The sequence below is a fragment of the Dendrobates tinctorius genome, unplaced genomic scaffold (genome assembly GCF_039654945.1).
Source record: "Dendrobates tinctorius isolate UK_male_01 unplaced genomic scaffold, ASM3965494v1 ptg000028l, whole genome shotgun sequence".
Classification (NCBI taxonomy): Eukaryota; Metazoa; Chordata; class Amphibia; order Anura; family Dendrobatidae; genus Dendrobates; species Dendrobates tinctorius.
Window position 1 is genome coordinate 18,524,589 of NW_027361696.1, and position 27,122 is coordinate 18,551,710.

General features: G+C 45.8%; 1 protein-coding gene across 2 annotated transcripts in view; it reads right to left on the minus strand.

Annotated features, from left to right (window-relative positions):
• VWA5B1 (von Willebrand factor A domain containing 5B1) overlaps positions 1-27,122 on the minus strand; it is a 103,443-nt gene that overhangs the window by 12,173 nt on the left and 64,148 nt on the right. For both annotated transcript variants that reach the window (XM_073570364.1, XM_073570363.1), the window contains exons 15-16: positions 25,153-25,387; positions 19,858-20,169 (exon numbers count right to left, since the gene is read on the minus strand). In XM_073570364.1, coding sequence (XP_073426465.1) covers positions 19,858-20,169; positions 25,153-25,387 — 547 coding nt within the window. The remainder of the gene's footprint in view (positions 1-19,857; positions 20,170-25,152; positions 25,388-27,122) is intronic.

Consider the following 27,122-nt stretch of genomic DNA (forward strand, 5'->3'; position numbering starts at 1 on the left):
TCCAGCAACACCGTCATCAAGGTATGAAAGCGTCTCACTTAAACGCAAGGACTTGAGGAGCAGTATAAGTGTCAGAAAGACTAACCTGCCACCATCTGCAGTAACTGCTGATAAACAGTACACTATGCCATTGAGAGATAAGTCTTTCAATCGTGAGTGTCCCATTCACAAAAAACCGCACTCACTGAATAAATATAGAGGCTTCAGGTCCAAAACCATGCAGGAGAGCAAGAAAATCCTCAGCGAACTTGGGGTATGTTTCAAGTGCTGCGCATCATTAGAACACATGGCCAAGAACTGTAAATTTGCCATTAAGTGTGAAGAGTGTCATAGTGACAAACACCCATCAGATTTGCATCCAACCTCAGCCACCAGCGATCCAGCAGGTGCAGTTACCTCTAGTCCGGCTACAAGCCATGGCGGGAAGCCACAGAATAATGCCAATTCCAACACGGCTGTCTCCTGCTCATGCTCAGAGGTATGTGGGGAGAGCCAAAGTGATAAATGCTGTGCCAGGATATGCCTAATCAGAGTTTATCCAGAACGGCAACCAGAGAAGGCAGTAAAAATGTATGCCATCATTGACGATCAGAGCAATCGATCCCTGGCTGGACCTAAGTTCTTTGAAGCCTTTGGAATCAAGGGACCAGCAATGCCATATACTCTGAACACTTGCTCAGGCCGCATAGAGACTAGCGGCAGGAGGGCACAAGGTTTCATTGCTTCTGCTGTCAACAGAGGCGTAGAAATACCCTTACCTACGCTAATCGAATGCGATCAAATACCCAGCCAAAGGAATGAGATTCCTACCCCAGAAGCTGCGTTTCACCAACCACACCTAAGGCACCTAGTCAGCGTTATCCCACCTATGGACTCAGATGCCAAAATCCTACTTCTGCTCGGCAGAGACAATTTAAGGATACATAAGGTCCGCCAACAGTGTAATGGTCCTGACTATGCCCGCTACGCACAGAGACTTGACTTGGGGTGGGTAATCACAGGAAATGTGTGCTTGGACCGAACAAGAGTCGATTCCTTTAAGACCTATGTACGCAGAGACGGACGAGCTACTTTCTGCAAACCATGCCCTCATCACTATGAGGTGAAAGAGAAGCCTCCAGATCCCGTACAGCTGCCTGATGTCATTCCTTCTCCCTATGCAGACGACTTGGGAAGATTGTTGTCATCCTTAGTTGTATGAAACACCAAAGTAGCCCCGACAATGGAAGACAAGGAATTGGTCAGGATAATGGACAATGAGTTCCTTAAGGACGAGAACAATCACTGGATTTTTCCTCTACCCTTCCGAGCTACCAGGGTAAGACTCCCGAACAATCGTGAACAAGCCTTGTCCAGATTCAACTCTCTCCAGCGCACACTTAGCAACAAACCGGAGATGAAAGAACACATTGTCACCTTCATGAGCAAGATATTCCAGAATAACCATGCGGAGCCAGCGCCTCCCTTAAAGGAAAACGAGGAGTGCTGGTACCTACCCTCATTTGGAGTATATCACCCACGGAAACCTAAGCAAATTAGAGTTGTCTTTGATTCAAGCGCCAAACATCAAGGTGTATCTCTCAACGATGTCCTCCTCACGGGTCCTAACCTTACAAACAACCTAGTAGGAGTGTTGATGAGGTTCCGGAAAGAGCCCTGTTGTGAGTTAATTTTCCCCTTCACCATTGAGGTCTGATGAACTCCCTCTTCTGGTGAAGGAAGGTAGTGAGGCTGATTACCAAGCACCTGAGCTGGATGATGATGACTGGGTGACGGGAATTGCTGACTGGATATAAGGCAGCCGACGCCCTTCTGCCTTGCTGGTGATCTTCTCTGAGGGATTCTAGGAGACCAGTCTGATTCCTGCTCCTCAAAAGCTAAGTTTTCTGCTCTGCTTTTTGCATTTGTGTTTTGGTTTTGTTTTGCCTTGTTTTTCTGGACTTCTGCCATTCCCTGCTGGGGTGAGCTGAATTCCTTTTTGCTCTGTCTTCAGAAAATACCTGAGCACTGATATAGTCTTTTTGAAGCCTAGCGTCTTCAGGGCTTTTTTCCCTATCAGTCTGTTGGCTCTTGTTTCGATAGGGTTTTGGCGGATTGCAGACAGCAGCTTTTCTATCCTGTCCTATTTAGTTAGCTTGGGCCCCATCATTTGCTCAGCCTATCTTTCTATCTGTGTGAGCGTTTTTTCATCTTGTTTCACCGTCATTATATGTTGGGGGCTGCCTATTGCTTTGGGGTCTGCTCTGGGGCAGTTTAGATTTCCCTTTCTGTCTTTAGGCTATTTAGTTCTCCGGCTGTGATCGAGGGGTCTAGGGTATCGTAGGAACCCCCCACGGCTACTGCTAGTTGTTGTTGATAGGTTCAGGGGTCTGCAATCCGATAGCTGCCAACTTCTCTGGTTTTCTGGACTTAGCTAGTATTTCTGTTTTTGCCTCCTACGGTGCCGCCTACCTTGCTCATTCACATGCTGCTGAACAAAAGATCCCTACTCCTGATGTGTTTTTTGGGGATCGGTCTAAATTTTTGAAGCCTAACTCGTCAGGGAGCTCAGCGCAGCAGGTTAAAATTGTCATCTCTTTGCTGCGTGGCGATCCCCAGGATTGGGCGTTTTCTTTGAAACCAGATGATCCTATTCTGACTAATGTGAATGCATTTTTTCAAGCCTTGGGGTTGTTGTATGACAAACCTAATGCTATTGATCAGGCTGAAAAGACCCTGTTGGCATTGAGCCAGGGTCGAGATTCTGCAGAATTGTACTGTCAAAAATTCCGAAAGTGGGCGGTCCTTACTACCTGGAATGATAATGCCTTGGCAGCTCTCTTTTGGAAGGGTTTGTCAGAAGCCGTAAAAGATACTATGGTGGGATTTCCTGTTCCCTCTGGTCTTGACGATTCTATGTCATTAGCCATTCAGGTTGATCGGCATTTACGTGAACGCAGGAATGCACGAGAGGTGTTGCCACCTGTTGAACAAGTGTCTGAACCTATGCAATGTGATAGAGTTTTGTCCAGGGAGCAACGTCAGGAGTTCAGAAGGCATAATAAGCTGTGTTTTTTTTGTGGAGATGCCTCGCATATTATTTCTGTCTGTCCTTAACGAGAGAAACGATTTGCACACAAGTTTTCTGTGGGTGGTGTTCAACCTAAGTTTCTTCTGGCAATTACTCTGATCTGCTCCCTGTCCACATTTTCCGCCAAGGCTATTGTGGATTCGGGAGCAGCCCTGAACCTAATGGACTTGGATTTTGCTAAACGTTGTGGATTTCCGATGACACCTCTGCGGACGCCTATCCCTTTGAGGGGGATTGATGCTACTCCTTTGGCGAAAAATAAACCCTAGTTTTGGACCCAGGTGGTAATGCGGGTCGCCCCAGACCATCAAGAAAATTGCAGATTTTTGGTGTTGCATAATTTTCATGATACCATTGTTCTGGGGTTTCCCTGGTTGCAAATTCATAATCCAGTTTTGGATTGGAGATATGTGTCTGTGGTGAGCTGGGGTTGTCGGTGTGCCCTTAGTGAGGCTCCGTTTTTTTCCACTTCTCCTCAGTCACATGATGTTCCTGACTATTTGGCGGACTTTTATGATGTATTTAGTGAGAATGAGTCTACGTCTTTGCCTCCTCATAGGAGTTATGACTGTGCAATTGAACTGAGCCCGGGGTGTAAATTTCCCAAGGGTCGGCTCTTCAATTTATCTGTACCCGAGCACGAGGCTATGCGATCCTATATTAAGGAGGCGTTGGAGAAGGGTCATATTAGACCATCCTCTTCACCCTTAGGTGCTGTTTTTTTTTTCGTGGCCAAAAAGGATGGTTCATTAAGGCCTTGTATTGATTATCGTGCCCTCAACAAAATTACTATTAAATATCAGTATTTGTTACCCCTGATTTCGGATCTATTCTCCAGAGTTAAAGGTGCTTGCTGGTTTACCAAGCTTGACCTCAGGGGGGCGTATAATCTTATCCGCATTAAGCATGGGGATGAATGGAAGACGGCGTCTAATACTCCGGAGGGACATTTTGAGTACTTGGTGATGCCTTTTGGGCTCACTAATGCCCCTTCTGTCTTCCAGTGCTTCATGAACGACATTTTCCGAGACTTTGTGGATAAATTTTTGATTATCTATCTGGATGATATTTTGATCTTCTCCAAGGATCGGGATTCTCATGTGGAACATGTTCGGACTGTGTTCCGGATCTTGAGGGAGAATTCCCTGTATGTCAAAGGATCGAAATGCCTTTTTGGGGTACAGAGGATTTCATTTTTGGGATTTATTTTGTCTCCGTCAACTATTGAAATGGACCCGGCCAAGGTACAGGCCATTTATGATTGGGTTCAGCCCACTTCTTTGAAGGCCCTCCAGAAGTTTTTGGGTTTTGCTAATTTTTATCAGAAATTTATAGCAAAATTTTCTAGTATTGCCAAGCCATTGACTGATCTGACTAAGAAGGGTGCTGATGTGTTGAATTGGTCTCCGGAGGCTGTTTCTTCCTTTCAGGAGCTGAAGCGAAGATTCCCTTCTGTCCCGGTTTTGCGGCAACCAGATGTCTCACTCCCGTTCCAAGTAGAGGTGGACGCTTCTGAGATTGGTGCAGAAGCTGTTTTGTCCCAAAAGGATCCTGTAACATCTAAAATGAATCCCTGTGCTTTCTTTTCCTGAAAGTTCTCTCCATCTGAACGTAACTATGATGTGGGGAATCGGGAACTGTTAGCCATGAAATGGGCATTTGAGGAGTGGAGACATTGGTTGGAGGGAGCTAAACATCAAGTCGTGGTCCTCACTGACCACAAGAACTTGATTTACCTGGAGTCGGCCAAACGCTTGAACCCTAGACAGGCTAGGTGGGCCTTGCTTTTTACACGTTTTGATTTTGTGGTCTCTTTTCTTCCTGGCACTAAGAATGTCAAGGCTGACGCTCTCTAGGAGCTTCTTTGCTGATTCTCCTGTGGTGACCAAGCCTGCTACCATCTTAGGCGAAGGGGTAGTTCTTTCTGCCATCTCGCCCGATTTGAGACGTGCTCTGGAAGAGTTCCAGGAGGACAAACCTGAGCGTTGTCCCAGTGGAAAGTTGTATGTTCCTGACCAGTGGAAGAAGAGAGTGATGTCTGAAGTTCATTGCTCTGCATTGGCTGGTCATCCGATCTGGCGAGTCGGTCTTTTTGGTGGCCCGCCTTGTCTCGTGATGTCAGGAATTTTGTGCAGACCTGTGGGACTTGCTCCCGGTCTAAACCTTGTTCTCGCTCTAGTGGGTTGTTGATGCCTTTGCCGGTCCCCAGGAGGCCATGAACCCATATTTCAATGGATTTCATCTCTGATATGCCTGTCTCTCAGATAATGACTGTTATTTGAGTGATTTGTGATAGGTTCTCTAAGATGGTTCATCTTGTACCACTCCCCAAGTTGCCATCTTCCTCTGAGTTGGTGCCCCTGTTTTTGCAACAGGTGGTTCGCTTGCACGGGATTCCTGAGAACATTGTATCTGACAGAGGAGTTCAGTTTGTGTCTAGATTTTAGAGGACTTTCTGTTCCAAGCTGGGAATTCAGTTGTCCTTCTCCTCTGCTTTTCACCCTCAGACCAATGGGCAGACGGAGAGAACAAACCAGACCTTGGAGTCGTATTTGAGATGTTTTATTTCCGCTGATCAGGATGATTGGGTTTCATTTTTGCCCTTGGCCGAATTTGCTTTAAATAATAGAGCTAGTTCTGCCACTTTGATGTCACCTTCTTTTTGTAACTTTGGGCTTCATCCTCGATTTTCTTCAGGGCAGGTGGAGCCTTCTGCCTGCCCAGGTGTTGACACTGTGGTGGAGAGAATGCACCAGATCTGGGACCAAGTGGTGGATACGTTATCTCTCTCCCAGGAAAAGGCCCAGCGGTTTTCCAACTGACATAGGACCATTGGTCCCCAGTTTAAGGTTGGTGATATGGTTTGGATATCATCAAAAAATATCGCTATGAAGGTGGCTTCTCCTAAGTTTAAGCCTAGATTTATTGGACCTTACAAGATTTTGGAGATTATTAATCCGGTCTCTTTTCGTTTGGCCCTTCCTGTCACATTTAAAATCCATAATGTGTTTCATAAGTCCTTGTTGAAGAGGTTTGTTGAACCAGTAGTTCCTGGGGTGGCACTTCCAGACCCTGTATTGGTTGAAGGTAACATGGAATATGAGGTGGAGAAGATACTGGATTCCCGTCTGGCTAGACGGAGACTCCAGTATTTGGTTAAGTGGAAGGGTTATGGTCAACAGGATAATTCCTGGGTCTCTGCCTCTGATATTCATGCCAAAAGATTGGTGCGTGCCTTTCATCGGGCTCACCCTGATCGCCCTGGTGGCGTGGATGAGGGTTCGGTGACCCCTCCTCAAGGGGGGAGGTACTGTTGTGAGTTCATTTTCCCCTTCACCATTGAGGTCTGATGAACTCCCTCTTCTGGTGAAGGAAGGTAGTGAGGCTGATTACCAAGCACCTGAGCTGGATGATGATGACTGGGTGACGGGAATTGCTGACTGGATATAAGGCAGCCGACGCCCTTCTGCCTTGCTGGTGATCTTCTCTGAGGGATTCTAGGAGACCAGTCTAATTCCTGCTCCTCAAAAGCTAAGTTTTCTGCTCTGCTTTTTGCATTTGTGTTTTGGTTTTGTTTTGCCTTGTTTTTCTGGATTTCTGCCATTCCCTGCTGGGGTGAGCTGAATTCCTTTTTGCTCTGTCTTCAGAAAATACCTGAGTACTGATATAGTCTTTTTGAAGCCTAGCGTCTTCAGGGCTTTTTTTCCCTATCAGTCTGTTGGCTCTTGTTTCGATAGGGTTTTGGCGGATTGCAGACAGCAGCTTTTCTATCCTGTCCTATTTAGTTAGCTTGGGCCCCATCATTTGCTCAGCCTATCTTTCTATCTGTGTGAGTGTTTTTTCATCTTGTTTCACCGTCATTATATGTTGGGGGCTGCCTATTGCTTTGGGGTCTGCTCTGGGGCAGTTTAGATTTCCCTTTCTGTCTTTAGGCTATTTAGTTCTCCGGCTGTGATCGAGGGGTCTAGGGCATCGTAGGAACCCCCCATGGCTACTGCTAGTTGTTGTTGATAGGTTCAGGGGTCTGCAATCCGATAGCTGCCAACTTCTCTGGTTTTCTAGACTTAGCTAGTATTTCTGTTTTTGCCTCCTACGGTCTCATTCATAACAGAGCCCATTGCCATCACCGCCGACATTGAAAAGATGTTCCACTGTTTCATAGTCAGAGAGGACCATAGGAATTTCCTCAGGTTCCTGTGGTACAAGGACAATGACCCCAGCAAAGAGATGGTGGAGTATCGCATGAGGGTGCACGTATTCGGGAACAACACTTCCCCAGCAGTGGCAACCTACGGCCTGCGGAGAACCGCACAAGAAGGAGAGTCCAAATATGGAACAGATGCCAGAGACTTTGTAGAGAAAGGCTTCTATGTAGATGATGGACTAAAATCTCTGCCCACAGAAGAAGCGGCTATCGATCTACTCAAGAGGACCCAAGGTATGCTGAACCAAGCTAAGCTTAGATTGCACAAAATTGCTTCAAACAGCCTGGCTGTCATGAGAGCCTTTGATTCAAGTGACTACGCACCAGGATTTAAGGACATAGACCTGGGACCAGACTGTCCGCCTGTGCAGAGGCTTGAGGTGGAACCTGTCAGTCGATACCTTCAGTTTCCAAATCAACTGTGGAGACAAACCATTCACTAAACGTGGTGTCCTGTCAGTGGGGAATAGCTTATACGACCCACTGGGGTTCGTAGCACCAATTACCATACAAGGTAAATCCCTTCTGAGACAGCTTAATGAAACCGTCAAGGACTGGGATGCACCACTCCCTCCTGAGAAGGAACCAAAATGGGAAACCTGGAAGCAGTCTTTGTGTGCCTTGGAGGAGATCCACATACCGAGATGCTATGCCAGAACCTCACTTGCTGCTAGCACTAGGAAGGAACTCCATGTGTTCTCGGATGCATCCACAGAAACCATTGCAGCTGTCGCCTACTTGAAGGTGACGGGTCCAGACAATCAAGATCACGTTGGGTTCATTTTTGGCAAGGCTAAGTTGGCTCCCAAGCCCGATCACACTATTCCCAGGCTTGAACTCTGTGCAACCGTGCTTGCAGTAGAACTCGGAGACTTTATACAGCACGAGATGGACACCAACATAGATGACGTGCAATACTACAGTGACAGTAAGGTTGTCTTAGGTTACATCTACAACCAAACAAGGCGCTTCTACGTGTACGTCAGAAACCGCATCGAGAGAATAAGGCGGTCTTCCAAGCCTGAACAATGGCACTATATCTCATCTGAACTTAATCCAGCGAACCATGCCACTAGACCTATGTCTATAAGGTCCTTTGCTAACTCTTCTTGGCTTTCAGGTCCTAAGTTTCTGTTGGAATAGAAGGGAAGTGAATGTGTCCAGGAAGTCTTCAGCATCCAGGATCCGGATGGCGATCCAGAAGTCCGCTCCGAGGTCAGTGCCTTGGCGACGAACACTAAACCAACCTCCAGCCTCGGATGCCAGCACTTCAAACGCTTCTCAAAATTGGATGAGACTCATCAAGACTATCGCAAGGTTAGTCCACATTTCGAGATCTTATCACAACTCACGTGGAGACAAAGACTGTCACGGCTGGCACGTCTGCCATAAACCACTCTCTGCTGAGGACATTTCTCACTGTGAGTCCCTTATAATACATTATGTCCAGCAGAGCGTATTCAGTACTGAATAGTAATGCCTTCACCACAAACAGCAGATCCCTTTGAAAAGCCCCATTGCCCATTTGAATCCAGTAATGGACAGCTTTGGTTTGCTGAGAGTCGGTGGTTGTTTAAATCAAGCAAAGATTGTGGTTTCAGAGCAACATCCTTGCATCATTCCCAGTAAACATCATGTCACTGATCTACTGATCCGGCCCTTTCCTGAAAAAACCGAGCACCAAGGCAGGCAGATCACAGAAGGCAAGTTACGGTCTGCAGGGCTTTGGATCATAGGTATGAAAAGACGTGTAGCAGGATCACTAAATCTCTGTGTGCAATGTCGGAAAACCAGAGGAAAACAGGTACATCAGCAAATGGCCGACCTGCCCTCTGACAGACTGAGTGCCGAACCGCCTTTCACCTACGTTGGCCTAGATGTCTTTGGGCCATGGATGGTATGTGCACGCAGAACTCGAGGTGGCCATGCCAACAGCAAACGATGGGCCGTACTATTCACCTGCATGAGCGTTCGTGCCGTCCACATAGAGGTAATAGAGTCTATGGACACATCCAGCCTGATCAACGCTCTCCGGCGGTTTCTAGCAATAAGAGGACCGGTGAAACAGTTGAGGTCCAACCGTGGAAGCAACGTCATCGGTCCATGTAGAGAGCTGGATATTGACATCAAGCCAATTCAGGATCAGCTGGCAGAAAGAGGTTGCACCTGGATCTTCAATCCTCCGCATAGTTCTCACATGGGAGGTTCCTGGGAAAGGATGATCGGGATCTCACGCAACATCCTGAATTCTATATTTATGGACGTAAACGCTTCAAGGCTTACGCATGAGACCTTGGTTACTCTTCTGGCCGAAGATTCTGCCATAATCAAGATCACTTGTCCCAGTGTGAATGGATCCCGAGATGCCGCCCATTCTTACGCCAGCTACTCTTCTCACCCAAAAGACCGGGAACCCGCTAACAGTCAGCGGAGAGTTTACTCATGCAAACACCTACCAGAAACAGTGGAAACGTGTGCAGTACCTCGCTGACTACTTCTGGAACCGGTGGAGAAAGGAATATCTCGTGACTCTCTAAGGGAGAAGAAAATGGTGACAGAATAAACCGAACTTGAAAGGAGACGTGGTACTAATGAAAGAACAACAAGCCCGAAGGATCGACTGGCCTATGGGAATCGTTACAAAGACTTTCCCTAGTCAAGACGGTATGGTCCGGAAGGTGGAGCTGAAGGTCCTTAGGAAAGGAGAGCATAAGACATTTCAGAGGCCAATCCACAAGCTCGTATTGATATTGCCAATTGAGGACGTTCCGGTAGGCTGAACCACGAACAGAACACTGCCCTACTACTTCATCCATTGGATTACCGTTGGGTCAGAGACAGTTTGGCCTAGTGCGACTTCTCCGATCCGAAGATGGGTACCATTGGATTGTCTCAGGAACTGAATGTCATCTACCTCGTTTTGAAGTTGTTATTATTGCATGCATATTTGTGTTTCCTTTCTAGGTTATTGAACTTTACTTAAACAAAAAACATTAATATAGTGAAATCCCTTACAGAATTTCAGATGGGGAGTGTGCTGTTCCATCTAAGGTTATGATTGTATGCTTATATAATTGTGTTTTGTTACCTTTCTTTGTAATCAGTTTTGCATTTGGTCTGCTGACACCTGCTGTCCTTTTCTGTATAGCAGACGGCAGCCAATTAATTCTAGTACATGCCTCCCACTTCCAGGTCAGTGACTCCTTCTCTTCCTGCCGGTAGCCATTACTAGTTTCTTTTTCACCCGGGAGAGACACACTTACCAGGCTGTGGAAGGCATCAGTTTTTTGACCTCATACAATTTGCTAAATTTGCTGAATCATCTTGCTGGATTCCTTGCTGCACACATCTTGCTGTACCACCTGGGTTGTTACACCTGCATTTCTGGAGAAGTACTGCATTACCAATCATACGCTGTATGTCCAGATTTCCAATAAACAAGTCTTGACTTCACAATATCTGGTGTGTATCATCTCTCCGGACGCATGAACAGCAAAACAGCAACAATGGTCCTGCCTGCTCTGCATCGAGGAAACGGAAGGAAGGAATCGCTCCCAGCCCCACTCAACTACACCTCCATTCGCCTCACGTGGGGACAGAACAAGAGAAGAGACAGATCTTCCCCGCTGCTCCAGTGTCAGGTCATCATAGCCATAAAACCGAGGACCCTCACCAGGGGGGGTTCTCTGCCTCTAAATATCCCACCCTATAACTACAGCCACAGAAACCCGATAAGGAGTGTCACAGAGACCCCATAACTACAGCTGCAGTGACCCCATAGCTACACCCACAGAGACCCCATAAAAACCGCTACAGAGATCCCATAACTACAGCTGCAGAGATGTCATAACATCCAAAGTGAGCCCACATCATCAGCCACAGTGAGCCCATAACCACACCCACAGAGAACCCATAATTCCAGCCAGAGACCCCATAACACCAGCCACAGGGACCCCATGACTACACCGAGACCCCATAACTACAGCCACAGTTACTCCATAAAGATAGCTACAGAGACCCCATAACTCCAGCCACAGTAACCCCACACCATCAGCTGCAGTGACCCTGTAATCAGTGCTGTATCTTAAAGCTCTAGGGCACCAATAAAGCGGTGCCTGGATCAACGCGGGCGATTGAGAGAAGAGACAGATCTTCCCTGCTCCTCCAGTGTCAGATAATCACAGCCAGACACCGAGGACCCTCACCGGGGGGGGGGGGGTTATCTGCCTCTAAATATCCCACCCTATAACTACAGCCACAGAAACCCCATAAGGAGTGTTACAGAGACCCCATAACTACAGCTGCAGTGACCCCATAACTACACCCATGGAGACCCCATAAAAACCACTACAGAGATCCCATAACTACAGCTGCAGAGATGTCATAACATCCAAAGTGAGCCCACATCATCAGCCACAGTGAGCCCATAACTACACCCACAGAAAACCCATAATTCCAGCCAGAGACCTCATGACTACACGCAGAGATCCCATAACTACAGCCACAGTTACTCCATAAAGATAGCTACAGAGACCCCATAACTCCAGCCACAGTAACCCCACACCATCAGCTGCAGTGACCCTGTAATCAGTGCTGTATCTTAAAGCTCTAGGGCACCAATACAAAACTTCCACTATGGCCCCCAACTCCCCCACATCTTCTCATATTCTCCAATGGACAAATTGGACCCCGAGGCTTCATGACCGGGGTCACCACTGTCACCTCTGCACCCCAATGGTTACGCCCATGCCCCTATTGAGATCCACAGTGACAGACACAGTAGCTCCCCCACATCTCATCCAGTTGGTCTCTCCTTATTTCAGGGGTCTCCTATATAATCTGGAATAGTAAGAAACATGTCAGATTACTAGTATGATTATTAGACAACTAGGGGGCACAATGTTTAGGGATTTTAGGCTCAGGCCTAAATGTCTCCAGTTTCTCAGGACTGGAAATTTGTGACACAAAACAATCACAGGGGTCCAGGGGGTCTCAACATCACTTATCCTGAATACAGCCAGACTGGGGAGGCCGATAACAGGGAGCAGCAGACTGCACAATAGTTGGAAATTGGGGCCTAGACTTCTTTAACCTCGGTCTGTTGTGCTGGACCTGTGAGCTCTCAACTCAACATCTGAAATCTGAGAACAAAGTAACTGCATGAAATATTAATGGCCTGTAGAGAGGACACTGCCGGGAGATTCATGCCATCAGCAACACCACTGCTCCATCTCTGAAGCCCCCTTTATTAACAACACCACTGCTCCATCTCTGGAGCCCAGACCATCAACAAAACCACTGCTCCATCTCCGGAGCCCCGACCATCAACATCACTGCTCCACCTCTGGACACTGGGCCATCATTGACATCACTGCTCCACCTCTGGAGCCCCGACCATCAACGACATCACTGTTCCACCTCTGGAGACTGGGCCATCACTGTTTCACATCTAGAGCCTCAGCCATCAGTATTCCACCTCTGAAGACCAAGGCCATCAACGACACCACTGCTTCTCTTCAGGAGATGGGCCAACACTGACTCCACTGTTCCACCTCTGGAGACCAGAGCCATCACCGACACTACTGCGCTATCTCTGGTGACCAGGTGTGAGATATGGGAAAATGATATCATTTTGATTTCTGATGGAATCCCCCATCAAGATAAGTTTGGAACAAAAATACTTGCTTCAGACCACTGAGCCCCCATCCCTTGGCATGCATTCCCCAAGGCCATAAAAAGACCATGCAATGTTTATATTTAATTAAAAACCAGGAACAAACCCTTTGAAGCTCGGTGGCCACCAATTAGCACGAGGGTGTGAACTCTCCTGTAGCTACAGGCAAACTGATTCAAGCACATGGAGACAGCGTGGCCCTATAAGTCACAGCAGGCTTTGAGGTATTGAATCTGGAAAATGACCTATAATAATAGAATGCAATAGCTCTGAGACTAGCTGAGCATATTATCCGAATGGGCATTTATAGAGTATAGCTAACAGGAATTACAGTCTCTATGCGCAGATAAAATCTAGCGGAACCCAGTTGCAGCACCACCAACCCATTCAGAGCTTCGGGAGAAAAGTTATGGGCCATCCATGGTTCTGGACAGAAAATCATATTTTCAAACATGGGAGGAGGGAGGCAGCCCAACCGTGGCAGCAGAGTGTGGGAGGGAACAGCCTAGGAGATATAAGGCAGCCCCCTATTTTGGAAGTAGTTTTCCACTGGCAGGAGGACCCGTTATCTGCAGCAGCCAAGGGAACCACGCAACTTAAATTTGGACCTGTGATCCATCAGTGCCTCCCTGTGGTCACATGCTACTGTACATAACATGGTAATTGCAACCTATCTATACCCTACCCTTGTACTGCACTCCTGACTGTAAACTGTAATCTTGGGCTGCTCTTTTATCCCGATACACGAATCCCCACGTCCACGCGCTCCGTTGGTCAATTATACGCTACCCGGGTTGGTTTCTGACCTGATAGAAGCCTGTTGTCAGGCTTAACCCCTTAATGTCCAATGACGGACACAGTCCGTCATCAGACATCTCCCCTGCTTTGATGAGGGCTCCGGCGCTGAGCCCGCTTCAAAGCCGGGACATGTCAGCTGTTATGAACAGCTGACATGTGCCCGCAATAGGTGCGAGCGGAATCGCCGTCCGCCCACGCCTATTAACTAGTTAAATCCCGCTGTCAAAACTGACAGCGGGCATTTAAATAGCATTTCCGGCCGCCGGGCCGGCAATGACGTCATCGCCGACCCCCGTCACATGATCGGGGGTCGGCGTCGTGTTGCCTGGACAACCAGAGGTCTCTATGAGACCTCTATGGTTGTTCCAGGCATATGGCTTTCAGCGCCACCCGGTGGTCGGCACTGAAAGCACAGCAGTAAATCTGCTACATATGGGCGATCTGCTCATCGCTCATATGTATTAGAGCCGATCGGGTTGCGCAAGCTTCTAGCCTTCTATGGAGGCTATTGAAGCATGCAAAAAGTTTAAAAAAAATAAAAAAAATTAAAAAGAACCTAAAAGTTCAAATCACCCCCCTTTCGCCCCAATCAAAATAAAACAGTAAAAAAAAATCCCAAATACACATATTAGGTATCGCCGCGTTCAGAACCGCCCGATCAATAAAAAAAAAAAGCATTAACCCGATCGCTAAACGGTGTAGCGAGAAAATAATTCAAAACGCCAGAATTACGTTTTTTTGGTCGCAAAGACATTGCATTAAAATGCAATAACGGGCGATCAAAAGAACCTATCTGCACAAAAGTGGCATCATTAAAACCGTCAGCTCGGCACAGAAAAAATAAGCCCTCACCTGACCCCAGATCATGAAAAATGGAGACGCTACGGGTCTCGGAAAATTGCGCACGTCTTTTTTTTTTTTTAGCAAACTTTGGAATTTTTTTTCACCACTTAGATAAAAGAGGACATAGACATGTTTGGTGTCTATGAACTCGTAATGACCTGGAGAATCATAATGGCAGGTCAGATTTAGCATCTAGTGAACCTAGCAAAAAATCCAAGCAAAAAACAAGTGTGGGATTGGACTTTTTTGGCAATTTCACCGCACTTGGAATTTTTTTCCCGTTTTCGAGTACATGACATGGTAAAACCAATGCTGTCACTTAAAAGTACAACTCGTCCCGCAAAAAATAAGCCCTCACATGGCCATATAGACGGAAAAATACAAAAGTTATGGCTCTGGAAAGAAGGGGAGGGAAAAATGAAAATGCAAAACCAAAAATACCCCTGGTCGTTAAGTCGAACGAGGAAATGGTGGCAGAAAACTGTTGTCATGGTTTGGACAGAATTCTTGCCCTGCACTCGCAGGGTTAAGTGTATGTAACCTCTTTCTGGATCTGGGAGTGGTATTCATACTCACTCTTTACCAGGGTTCTCTGTCAGCTATACTTTTGCCCTTGGCTTATTTTAAGTGTCCCCTGTGCCTTTGTGCCTTGTGCAGTGTGCATGCTTCTGTGTTTGATATATTGGTTTCTGACCCGGCCTGTCCCCATTGTGCGCTTGCCTGCTGATTTGGTACTGTGTGCTAAGTCTCTGGTGATTCTCCTGTCTATGCCCCTGGTACTTCTGCTGTCCGTACGGGTGACCCTTAGCCTGTCCCTGACATCCCTCCTGTCTAGCGCTCATCGGCACTTCTGTTTGTGCTATACCTGCTGGTAGGATCTTTATTTCTGGTCGGCATCTCCCTCGGCTCCAGCTCTCTTTAGGAGACCTGCAGCTGGCTCCGCCCCTTGTCAGTCAAGTGCTTCAGGTCCTGTTTGCCTGAAGCACGCATCTCTACCGCTGTTACCCCGCTCCACAGGTATCTTTGAGCATAGTTTGTTCTACTCAGGACACGCGCACTGGCTCAGTGAGCAAGTGCAGTGCTGTGTTCCTGACAACCGTACTGTTTTAGTGAGGAACTCTGGCAGTGACGGTCGGGAAGTATAATATATATTACACAGTACAGACCAAAAGTTTGGACACACCTCATTCAAAGAGTTTTCTTTATTTTCATTACTATGAAAATTGTAGATTCACTCTGAAGGCATCAAAACTGAATTTACACATGTGGCATTATATAATTAACAAAAAAGTGTGAAACAACTGAAAATATGTCTTATATTCTAGGTTCTTCAAAGTAGCCACCTTTTGCTTTGAATACTGCTTTGCACACTCTTGGCATTCCCTTGATGAGCTTCAAGAGGTAGTCACCGGAAATGGTCTTCCAACAGTCTTGAAGGAGTTCCCAGAGATGCTTAGCACTTGTTGGCCCTTTTGCCTTCACTCTGCGTTCCAGCTCACCCCAAACCATCTCGATTGGGTTCAGGTCTGGTGACTGTGGAGGCCAGGTCTTCTGGCGTAGCACCCTATCACTCTTCTTCGTGGTCAAATAGCCCTTACACAGCCTGGAGGTGTGTTTGGGGTCATTGTCCTGTTGAAAAATAAATGATGGTCCAACTAAACGCAAACCGGATGGAATAGCATGCAGCTGCAAGATGCTGTGGTAGCCATGCTGGTTCAGTATGCCTGCAATTTTGAATAATTCCCCAACAGTATCACCAGCAAAGCACTCCCACACCATCACACCTCCTCCTCCATGCTTCATGGTGGGAACCATGCATGTAGAGTCCATCCGTTCACCTTTTCTGCGTCGCACAAAGACACGGTCGTTGGAACCAAAGATGCCAAATTTGGATTCATCAGAAAAAAGCACAGATTTCCACTGGTCTAATGTCCATTCCTTGTGCTCTTTAGCCTAAACAAGTCTCTTCTGCTTGTTGCCTGTCCATAGCAGTGGTTTCCTAGCAGCTATTTTACCATGAAGGCCTGCTGCACAAAGTCTCCTCTTAACAGTTGCTGTAGAGATGTGTCTGCTGATAGAACTCTGTGTGGCATTGACCTGGTCTCTAATCTGAGCTGCTGTTAACCTGCGATTTCTGAGGCTGGTGACTCGGATGAACTTATCCTCCGCAGCAGAGGTGACTCCTGGTCTTCCTTTCCTGGGGCAGTCCTCAAGTGAGCCAGTTTCTTTGTAGCGCTTGATGGTTTCTGCCACTGCACTTGGGGACACTTTCAAAGTTTTCCCAGTTTTTCGGACTGACTGACCTTCATTTCTTAAAGTAATGATGGCCACTCGTTTTTCTTTACTTAGCTGCTTTTTCTTGCCATAATACAAATTCCAACAGTCTATTCATTAGGACTATCAGCTGTGTATCCACCAGACTTCTGTACAACACAACAGATGGTCCCAACCCCATTTAAAAGGCAAGAAATCCCACTTATTAAACCTGACAGGGCACACCTGTGAAGTGAAAACCATTTCCGGTGACTACCTCTTGAAGCTCATCAAGAGAATGCCAAGAGTGTGCAAAGCAGTAATCAAAGCAAAAGATGGCTACTTTGAGGAACCTAGAATATAAGACATATTTTCAGTTGTTTCACACTTTTTTGTTAATTATATAATTCCACATGTGTTAATTCATAGTTTTGATGCCTTCAGAGTGAATCTACAATTTTCATAGTCATGAAAATAAAGAAAAATCTTTGAATGAGAAGGTGTGTCCAAACTTTTGGTCTGTAATTTATATATATATATATATATATATATATATATATATATATATATATATATACACACACACACACACACACACACACACACAAACACACACTAGCTGAAGAGCCCGGCGCTGCCCGGGCATAGTAACTGTGGTTAGTTATAGCAAATTATAATTATTCTCCATCCCATAGTCCCGTGCACATATACCCATCATACATATCCACGATCCCATAGGCCCGTGCCCATATACCCATCATACATATCCTCCATCACATGGTCGAGTGCCCATATACCCATCACACATCCTCCATCCCATAGTCCCATGCCCATATACCCATCATACATATTCTCCATCCCATAGTCCCATGCCCATATACCCATCATACATATCCTCCATCTCATAGTCGAGTGCCCATATGCCCATCACACATCCTTCAGCTCATAGTCCCATACCCATATACCCATATCCTCCATCCCATAGTCGAGTGCCCATATACCCATCATACATATCCGCCATCCCATAGTCCCGTGCCCATATACCCATCATACATATCCTCCATCCCATAGTCCAGTGCTCATATACCCATCACACATCCTCCATCACATAGTCCCGTGCCCATATACCCATCATACATATCCTCCATCCCATAGTCCAGTGCCCATATACCCATCACACATCCTCCATCCCATAGTCAACCATTATGACAACATAATGAGTGGCGGGGCTTGCAACCTATGACATCAGCGTCGCCATGGCAACCATTATGACATCATAATGAGGGGCGGGGCTTGATACACACACTTTTTCCCCAATTATGTAGATAGGGGCAAAATTGTTTGGTGAATTGGAACGCGTGGGGTTAAAATATCACCTCACAACATAGCCTACGACGCTCTCGGGGTCCAGACGTGTGACTGTGCCAAATTTTGTGGCTGTAGCTGCGATGGTGCGGATGCCAATCCCGGACATACACACATACATACACACATTTGAGCTTTATATATATATATCTATCCCCAGCCTGGACTGGTGATATATATCCCCCCCTCACTGGGAGTGCCTCAATAAATAATTCGTACCTATAAAGGAAGCCCTTCCGGGGACTATTTTCCATCAATGAACTGGGGCAAGTGGTGGCACCAGAGAGTCAATTCCTGCTGGGTCCTTCTCTCCCCTCCCCCCGAGGAGAGCAAAGTTGACACCCCCTTCCCCTGTGCGATCTGTCACACCAGGGCTATCATTGACACCACTGCTCCACCTCTGGAGCCTCGGCCATCACCATCACTCCACTTCTGGAGACCGTGGCCATCACTGACACACTTGCTTCACCTCTAGAGCGTCGACCATCATTGACACCAATGATCCACCTCCAAAGCCTCGGCCATCATCCACACCACTGTTCCATTTCTGGAGACCGGGGCCATCACAGACACCACTGCTCCACCTCTGGAGTCCCGGTCATCACTGATATTACTGCTCCACTTTTGGTTCCTTAGTCTTCTCTGACACCACTGCCCCATCTCTGGTGCCCCAGTCTTCATTGACACCACTGCTTCACCTCTAGAGCCTCAGCCATCACTGCTTCACTTCTAGAGCCTCGACCATCATTAACAACCCTGCTCCACCTCTGGAGCCTCGGCCATCACCATCGCCACTGCTCCACTTTTGGAGACTGGGGCCATCACAGACACACTTGCTTCACCTCTAGAGCCTCGACCATCATTGACACCAATGATTCACCTCTTCAGCTTCAGCCATCATCCACACTACTGCTCCACTTCCGGAGACTGGGGCCAGCACTGACACCATTGCTCCACCTCTGGAACCTCGGCCATAAGCATCGCTACTGCTCCACCTCTGGAGCCCCAGCCATCACCGACACCACTGTTCCACTTCTGGTTCCTTAGTTTTCACTGACAACACTGCTCCATCTCTGGAACACTGTCCATTACTGACACCAGTGCTCCACCTCTGGTACCCCAGCCTTCAGCAACACCGTTGCTCCACCCTTGGAGCTTCAGCCATCACTGGCACCCATGGAGCACCAGCTTTGATTAGTTAATATGGCTGATCCGTTTGGGTCTATCAGTACATATTGTAAGGCGGTCAGTTGCTTGGGATCTCCCTCTATTTTGCTAAGGCCACATGCACATTTTCAGTATTTGGTGAGTTTTTTACCCCAGTATTTGTAAGCCAAAACCAGGACTGGGTGAAAAATGCAGAAATGGTGCAAATGTTTCTATTATTCTTTTCCTCTGACCGTTCCACTACTGGTTTTGGCTTACAAATATTGGGGTAAAAAACTCACCAAATACTCAATGTGTGCACATGGCCTAATACTAACACTACTTTTGCTGTGTTTCTGCCTCATATAGAGAACGATTTTTGTTTTTTTGGAAGTTGCAAAATCAAAAGTTTCCACCGGCTACCAGTCAGAAGATTTGAACAGCAATAAATAGGGGTGACGTGAGATTTGGGGCCTTATGATGAGGTTCTGCATTTGTCATTACCATGCTCGATCTCACTTTCTCGCTCAGCCAGCTGCTCAAAGTCTCGAATGATGGACTTGGCTGACAGATGATGAAACGTCTCGTTCCACAGGTCGCTCTCATCGTCGTCTCTGTTCTCCCGTTCCCTGAAAAGCTTTTGGATGTCGAATGCAATTTCCCACTGCACCGGATGATTGCCCTTCAGACCCCTGACCACAGCCTTGCACATAGAGGTCGTGTGAGAAGATGGACTCTTCATCCCAGAGATCTTCTCTTGAGGGAACTCCACTGACGACGCCTCAGTTTCGAAGGTGAAACACGGGTGATGACAATCTATGAGAAAACAATGCAGGCCAATGACTCCATGTGTCAATATCCTGGTAGACAATCACATGACCTATTGATCTTAAAGGGGTTGCTGGAAGCCTTGTGCCATTTCCAAAAAAAAGAGGCAGCCCAGGTTCCATCTTACCAGCATATGGACAACCCTACCAGAGGGCCTTTGGCCCCAACTCATCATTCGCATTATTTGGTCTTAATGACTTATTAGTGATTATTTAAATAAAAAAGGTGCAAATTAAATAGTGAACAAGGCAAAAACATAAAAGCCACTAACAGAAGCATTTTTACTCCAGAAGAAAGGCACAAAGACAATGATGAATCAGGGCCATATTTCTCAACACTGTGAGACTACCAGTCCTCATTAAGCCCCAATATTGCTCCTCAGGGGCGGGTCCTTTTTTCCACAAGACCTCCCACAGTGATCTGCATTATATAAGCTACAGAAGAGGTGTTGGGACTACAAGGTCCTGGGTTTGCATCCACACTGGGAGTAAAGCGGTCCTGGCTTCCTTTGGGTAGGTAGTAGTAATAGTGGGTCATCGAGGCTGTCAAGCATGGGAAGGGTCATATGTATTTTGCGATGGGACCCTGAGACCCCTCCCTCCACAGTGAACGCCCCTGCAGATCCCACATATTCAATGCTGTAGTATATTTAGCTACATCACTCAATAAAGCCTCATTTCTCTGTGAATTTTTTGGGTGGGTGAGGGGCCTTATGACAAATTATAACATGTCCGTCAGCATCCTGGCACAGAGTGGCTCGGCTATAGCAGAGCTGATCAGTTCCAACGAGTCATTGTATCTGTGTGTCATTTTCCACACACTCAGAGAAGAAGACGACAATGGAAAGTAAAGCAACAATTTGGGTATCTATGCTGCGGGTCTGTGTTTTATGGATGAATAATTATCACATTCTGTATTATTATTTTACAGCTGCAGGCGGATAGTTACGCTGCTTGTTTCATAAAGTCTATGAATGAATCCCCCGAGGAGCTCAGCTCATTCATACAATCCCGCACTAAATAATGAATGGCCGCCTCTCAGCATGGAGCTCCTGTACACTTTGATTCACATCTTGCATTATTCACTGGGAAATGTGCAAATACAAAAGAATATTCCTGGTCTGATCATGACTGGTCGCAGACAAGCAAGCAAAGCCCAGATTATACAAGCATCATCCATATCATTATATAAAGAAGATGCCCAGGTTATACCTGCATCATCCACATCATTATATACATGAAATGCCCAGATTATACCAACTGTACATATACAATTGTATACAGAAGATGCCCAGGTTATACCAGCTGTACATATATGATTATATACAGGAGATGCCCAGGTTATAGCAGCGATATATATATCATTATATACAGGAGATGCCCAGGTTATAGCAGCTATACAAATATAATTACGGTATATGCAGGAGATGCCCAGGTTATACCAGTTGTACATATTCAGTATAAATATATACAGGAGATGCACAGGTTATACCAGCTGTACAAATATAATTATGGCATATACAGGTGATGCGCAGGTTATACCAGCTGAACATATATAATTATAAACAGAAGATAGGCGGGTTATAGCAGTTGAACATACATTGGGTACGTAAAGTATTCAGACCCCTTTACATTTTTCACTCTGTTTCATTGCGGCCATTTGGTAAATTCAAAAAGTTCATTTTTTTTCTCATTAATGTACACTCTGCACCCCATCTTGACAGAAAAAACAAACGTAGAAACTTTTGCAAATTTATTAAAAAAGACATTCAGATTTAAGTCACATGCTGTCCATTTCCTTGTGATCCCTCCATGAGATGGTTCTACTCCTTCATTGGATTCCAGCTGCGTTTAATTAAACTGATAGGACTTGATTTGTAAAGGCAAACACCTGTCTATATAAGACCTCACAGCTCACAGCGCATGTCAGACCAAATGAGAATCATGAGGTCAAAGGAACTGGCCAAGGAGCTCAGAGACAGAATTGTGGCAAGGCACAGATCTGGCAAAGGTTACAAAATAATTTATACTTTACTCAAGGTTCCTAAGAGCACAGTGGCCTCTATAATCCTTAAATGGAAGTTTGGGACCAGCATAAGTCTTCCTAGACCTGGCCGTCCAGCCAAACTGAGCAATCGTGAGAGAAGACCCTTAGTGAGAGAGGTAAAGAAGAACCCCAAGATCACTGTGGCTGAGCTCCACAGATACAGTAAGGAGATGGGAGAAAGTTCCACAAAGTCAACTATCACTGCAGCCCTCCACCAGTCGGGCCTTTATGGCAGAGTGGCCCGACGGAAGCCTCTCCTCAGTGCAAGACATATGAAAGCCCTCAGAGTTTGCTAAAAAAAACACATGAAGGACTCCCAGACTATGAGAACTAAGATTCTCTGGTGTGATGAGACGAAGATAGACCTTTTTGGTGATACATCTAAGAGGTATGTGTGGAGAAAACCAGGCACTGCTCATCACCTGCCCAATACAATCCCAACAGTGAAAAATGGTGGTGACAGCATCATGCTATGGGGGTGTTTTTCTGCTGCAGGGACAGGACGACTGGTTGCAAATGAAGGAAACCTGAATGCGGCCAAGTACAGAGATATCCTGGATAAAAACCTCTTCCAGAGTGCTCTGGACCTCAGACTTGGCCGAAGGTTCGCCTTCCAACAAGACAATGACCCTAAGCACACAGCTAAAATAACAAAGGAGTGGCTTCAGAACAACTCTGTGTCCATTCTTTATTGGCCCAGCCAGAGCCAACTGAGCATCTCTGGAGATGCCTGAAAATGGCTGTCCACCAACTTTCACCATCCAACCTGACGGAAATGGAGAGGATCTGCAAGGAAGAATGGCAGAGGATACCCAAATCCAGGTGTGAGAAACTTGTTGCATCATTCCCAAGACTCATGGCTGTACTAGCTCAAAACGGTGCTTCTACTCAATGTTGGGCAAAGGGTCTAAATACTTATGACCATGTGATATTTTGGTTTTTCTTTTTTAATAAATTTGCAAAAATGTCTACATTTCTGTTTTTTTCAGTTAAGATGGATTGCAGAGTGTACAATAATTTGGAAAAAATGAACTTTTTTGAATTTACCAAATGGCTGCAATGAAACAAAGAGTGAAAAATTTAAAGGGGTCTGAATACTTTCCGTACCCACTGTATATCATTATATACAGAAGATACCCAGGTTATACCAGCTGTACATACAGTACAGACCAAATGTTTGGACACACATTCTCATTTAAAGAGTTTTCTTTATTTTCATGACTATGAAAATTGTAGATTCACTCTGAAGGCATCAAACCTATGAATTTACACATGTGAAACAACTGAAAATATGTCTTAGATTCTAGGTTCTTCAAAGTAGCCACCTTTTGCTCTGATTACTGCTTTGCACACTCTTGGCATTCTCTTGATGAGCTTCAAGAGGTAGTCACCGGAAATGGTTTTCACTTCACAGTTGTGCCCTGTCAGGTATAATAAGTGTGATTTCTTGCCTTATAAATGGGGTTGGTACCATCAGTTGTGTTGTGCAGAAGTCTGGTGGATACACAGCTGTTAGTCCTACTGAATAGACTGTTAGAATTTGTATTATGGCAAGAAAAAAGCAGCTAAGTAAAGAAAAACGAGTGGCGATCATTACTTTAAGAAATGAAGGTCAGTCAGTCCGAAAAAATTAGAAAAACTTTGAAAGTGTCCCCAAGTGCAGTGGCAAAAACCATCAAGCACTACAAAGAAACTGGCTCACATGAGGACCGCCCCAGGAAAGGAAGACCAAGAGTCACCTCTGCTGCGGAGGATAAGTTCATCCGAGTCAACAGCCTCAGAAATCGCAGGTTAACAGCAGCTCAGATTAGAGACCAGGTCAATGCCACACAGAGTTCTATCAGCAGACACATCTCTACAACAACTGTTAAGAGGAGACTTTGTGCAGCAGGCCTTCATGGTAAAATAGCTGCTAGGAAACCACTGCTAAGAACAGGCAACAAGCAGACGAGACTTGTTTAGGCTAAAGAGCACAAGGAATGGACATTAGACCAGTGGAAATCTGTGCTTTGGTCTGATGAATCCAAATTTGGCATCTTTGGTTCCAACGACCGTGTCTTTGTGCGACGCAGAAAAGGTGAACGAATGGACTCTACATGCCTGGTTCCTACCGTGAAGCATGGAGGAGGAGGTGTGATGGTGTGGGAGTGCTTTGCTGGTGACACTGTTGGGGATTTATTCAAAATTGAAGGCATACTGAACCAGCATGGCAACCATAGCATCTTGCAGAGGCATGCTATTCCATCCGGTTTGCGTTTAGTTGGACCATCATTTTTCAACATGACAATGACCCCAAACACACCTCCAGGCTGTGTAAGGGCTATTTGACCACGAAGGAGAGTGATAGGGTGCTACGCCAGAAGACCTGGCCTCCACAGTCACCAGACCTGAACCCAATCGAGATGGTTTGGGGTGAGCTGGAACGCAGAGTGAAGGCAAAAGGGCCAACAAGTGCTAAGCATCTCTGGGAACTCCTTCAAGACTGTTGACAGGGCACACCTGTGAAGTGAAAACCATTTCCGGTGACTACCTCTTGAAGCTCATCAAGGGAATGCCAAGATTGTGCAAAACAGTATTCAAAGCAAAAGGTGGCTACTTTGAAGAACCTAGAATATAAGACATATTTTCAGTTGGCTCACACTTTTTTGTTAATTATATAATTCCACATGTGTTAATTCATAGTTTTGATGCCTTCAGAGTGAATCTACAATTTTCATAGTCATGAAAATAAAGAAAATTCTTTGAATGAGGTGTGTCCAAACTTTTGGTCTGTACTGTATATAATTATATACAGGAGATGCCCAGGTTATAGCAGCATGCTCTTTATTATAAGATAGATGTAATTGTGTTCGGTCGCTGCACGCCATGTTGCGCCTCTTGCTCGCTCACACACATTAGTACATGGACTATCAAGGATAGCCTCACCCAGATCTCCCGGGCTGCAGAAAGGCTGACTGTCCGAGGAAGATTTCAGAGAGAGAGAGGTCTCCTGCTGGGTGGAGGGACTTCCTGTGTTTGACGCTTGCAGACCCTCATGTGTCAGTGGGGATTCCCAGTCATGGCAGAATGAGAGGCAGCTCTGCTGAAGAAGAGATGGCCGCCTGGCGCCAGCTCCCCTAATTTTTGTGGTGCTGACAAATGGGCTGATGGATAGAGATGACTGATGGAATCCAGACAATGGATATGGGGGAGAGAAAAGATGGCGGAGCATTACTATCTTATAATTACTGGTGAATTTCTGTAACAACTGCACTCCAAACAGAACAAATTTCCTGATCTTACTGTCTACCTTATGTATCTACCACACCCGATAAATATCCTCCTGATACAAAGTCATGACTGAGTATCCGAAAGTTCGAATAATTCTGGTGGTCATAAATAGACTCTTTAGAAAGAGTTAAAATAAGGCCTGGGCTGGTGGTCAGGTTAGAGATGGCCATTACAAGACCTCGGTTAGGGATGGTGTAGGGATGGACAGTAGACAGGCTGGGTTGGTGGATGGTTAACACATGGTCATTATAAAGGTCTAGGTCAGTTATTGGTTGACTTGGAGGTGATTACTAGAATATCTGGGTTGGTGGATGGTTAACACATGGTCATTACAAGGTCTAGGTCAGATGTTAGTTGGCTTGGAGATGATTACTAGAATATCTGTGTTGGCGGATGGTTAACACATGGTCATTATAAGGTCTACATCAGTTGTTGGTTGGCATTGGAGGCTGGTTTACAGGTGATCATTACGAGGTCAAAGTTGGTTGATTTAAAAATGGCCTGACTTGGTGGATGGCTTATAGATGGTCGCTACAAGGTCTGAGTTGGTGAATGGTTTACGGAAGGCCTGTTTTGATTGATGTTTGGAGATGATCCATACAATTCTTGGATTGGAAGTTCAACTGGACATAGTCATTAAAAGTTCTAGGTTGGTTTAGACTTGGTCTTGAGAAGGTTGTCAATCAGTTTGGAAATGGTCAGTACAAGGTCTGGGTTGGTTGTTGATTTAGATATACATATTTCAAGGTCTAGGTGGTGTTTGATTTACAGATGGTCATTACAAGATTTAAGTTAGTTGTTGATTGGTTTGGAGATGGTCACTACAATATTTGGGCTGGTGGATGGTTTAGAGACTTATGACAAGGTCTGAGTGGGTGGATGGTTTAGATATGGGTTTGGATTGCAGTCTTGTTTAAAGCTGGTCATTACAAGATCTGCCTTGGTTGTTGACTTAGAAATGCTAAGGATTGGTAGATGGTTTAGAAAATGCCAGTTTTATTCGATGTTTGGAGATGGTGACTATAAGGTCTTGGTTGGTGGATGGTTTACAGAATGCCTGTTTTGATTGATGTTTGGAGATGGTCACTACAAGGTTTGGGTTGTTGGTCCAACTGGACATAGTCATTAAAATTACTAGGTTGGTTGGTTTAGAAATATGAGAAGGTTGTTGATCAGTTTGGAGATGGTCACTACAAAGTTTGAGTTGATTGTTGGTTTAGATATGGATATTACAAGTTCTGCTGTGGTGGTTGGTTTATAGATGGTCACTAAAAGGTTTGGGGTGGTGGTTGGTTTAGACATGGCGATTAGAAGGTCTGGATTAGTTGTGGCTTTAGGTCTTGACAAGGTTGGTAGTCACTTTGGAGATGGTCTCTACAATATTCAGGTTGGTGGTTGCTTTAAACAAGGTGACTACAAGACCTGGACCGGTGGTTGGTTTAAAAGGTCTGACATGTGTCTTATTACTTGAGTTGGTGGTTTGGATGAAGTAAGGACATTAGAAGTAGAAGGTTCTTTACTGGTACTTTGCTCTTGGTTGTCATTAGTAGTTACAGTTACCTACTGGAGATCTGTGTCGGGAGCAGCATGGCTTGTTATCTGGTGGTTGATTTAGAGAGTCATCG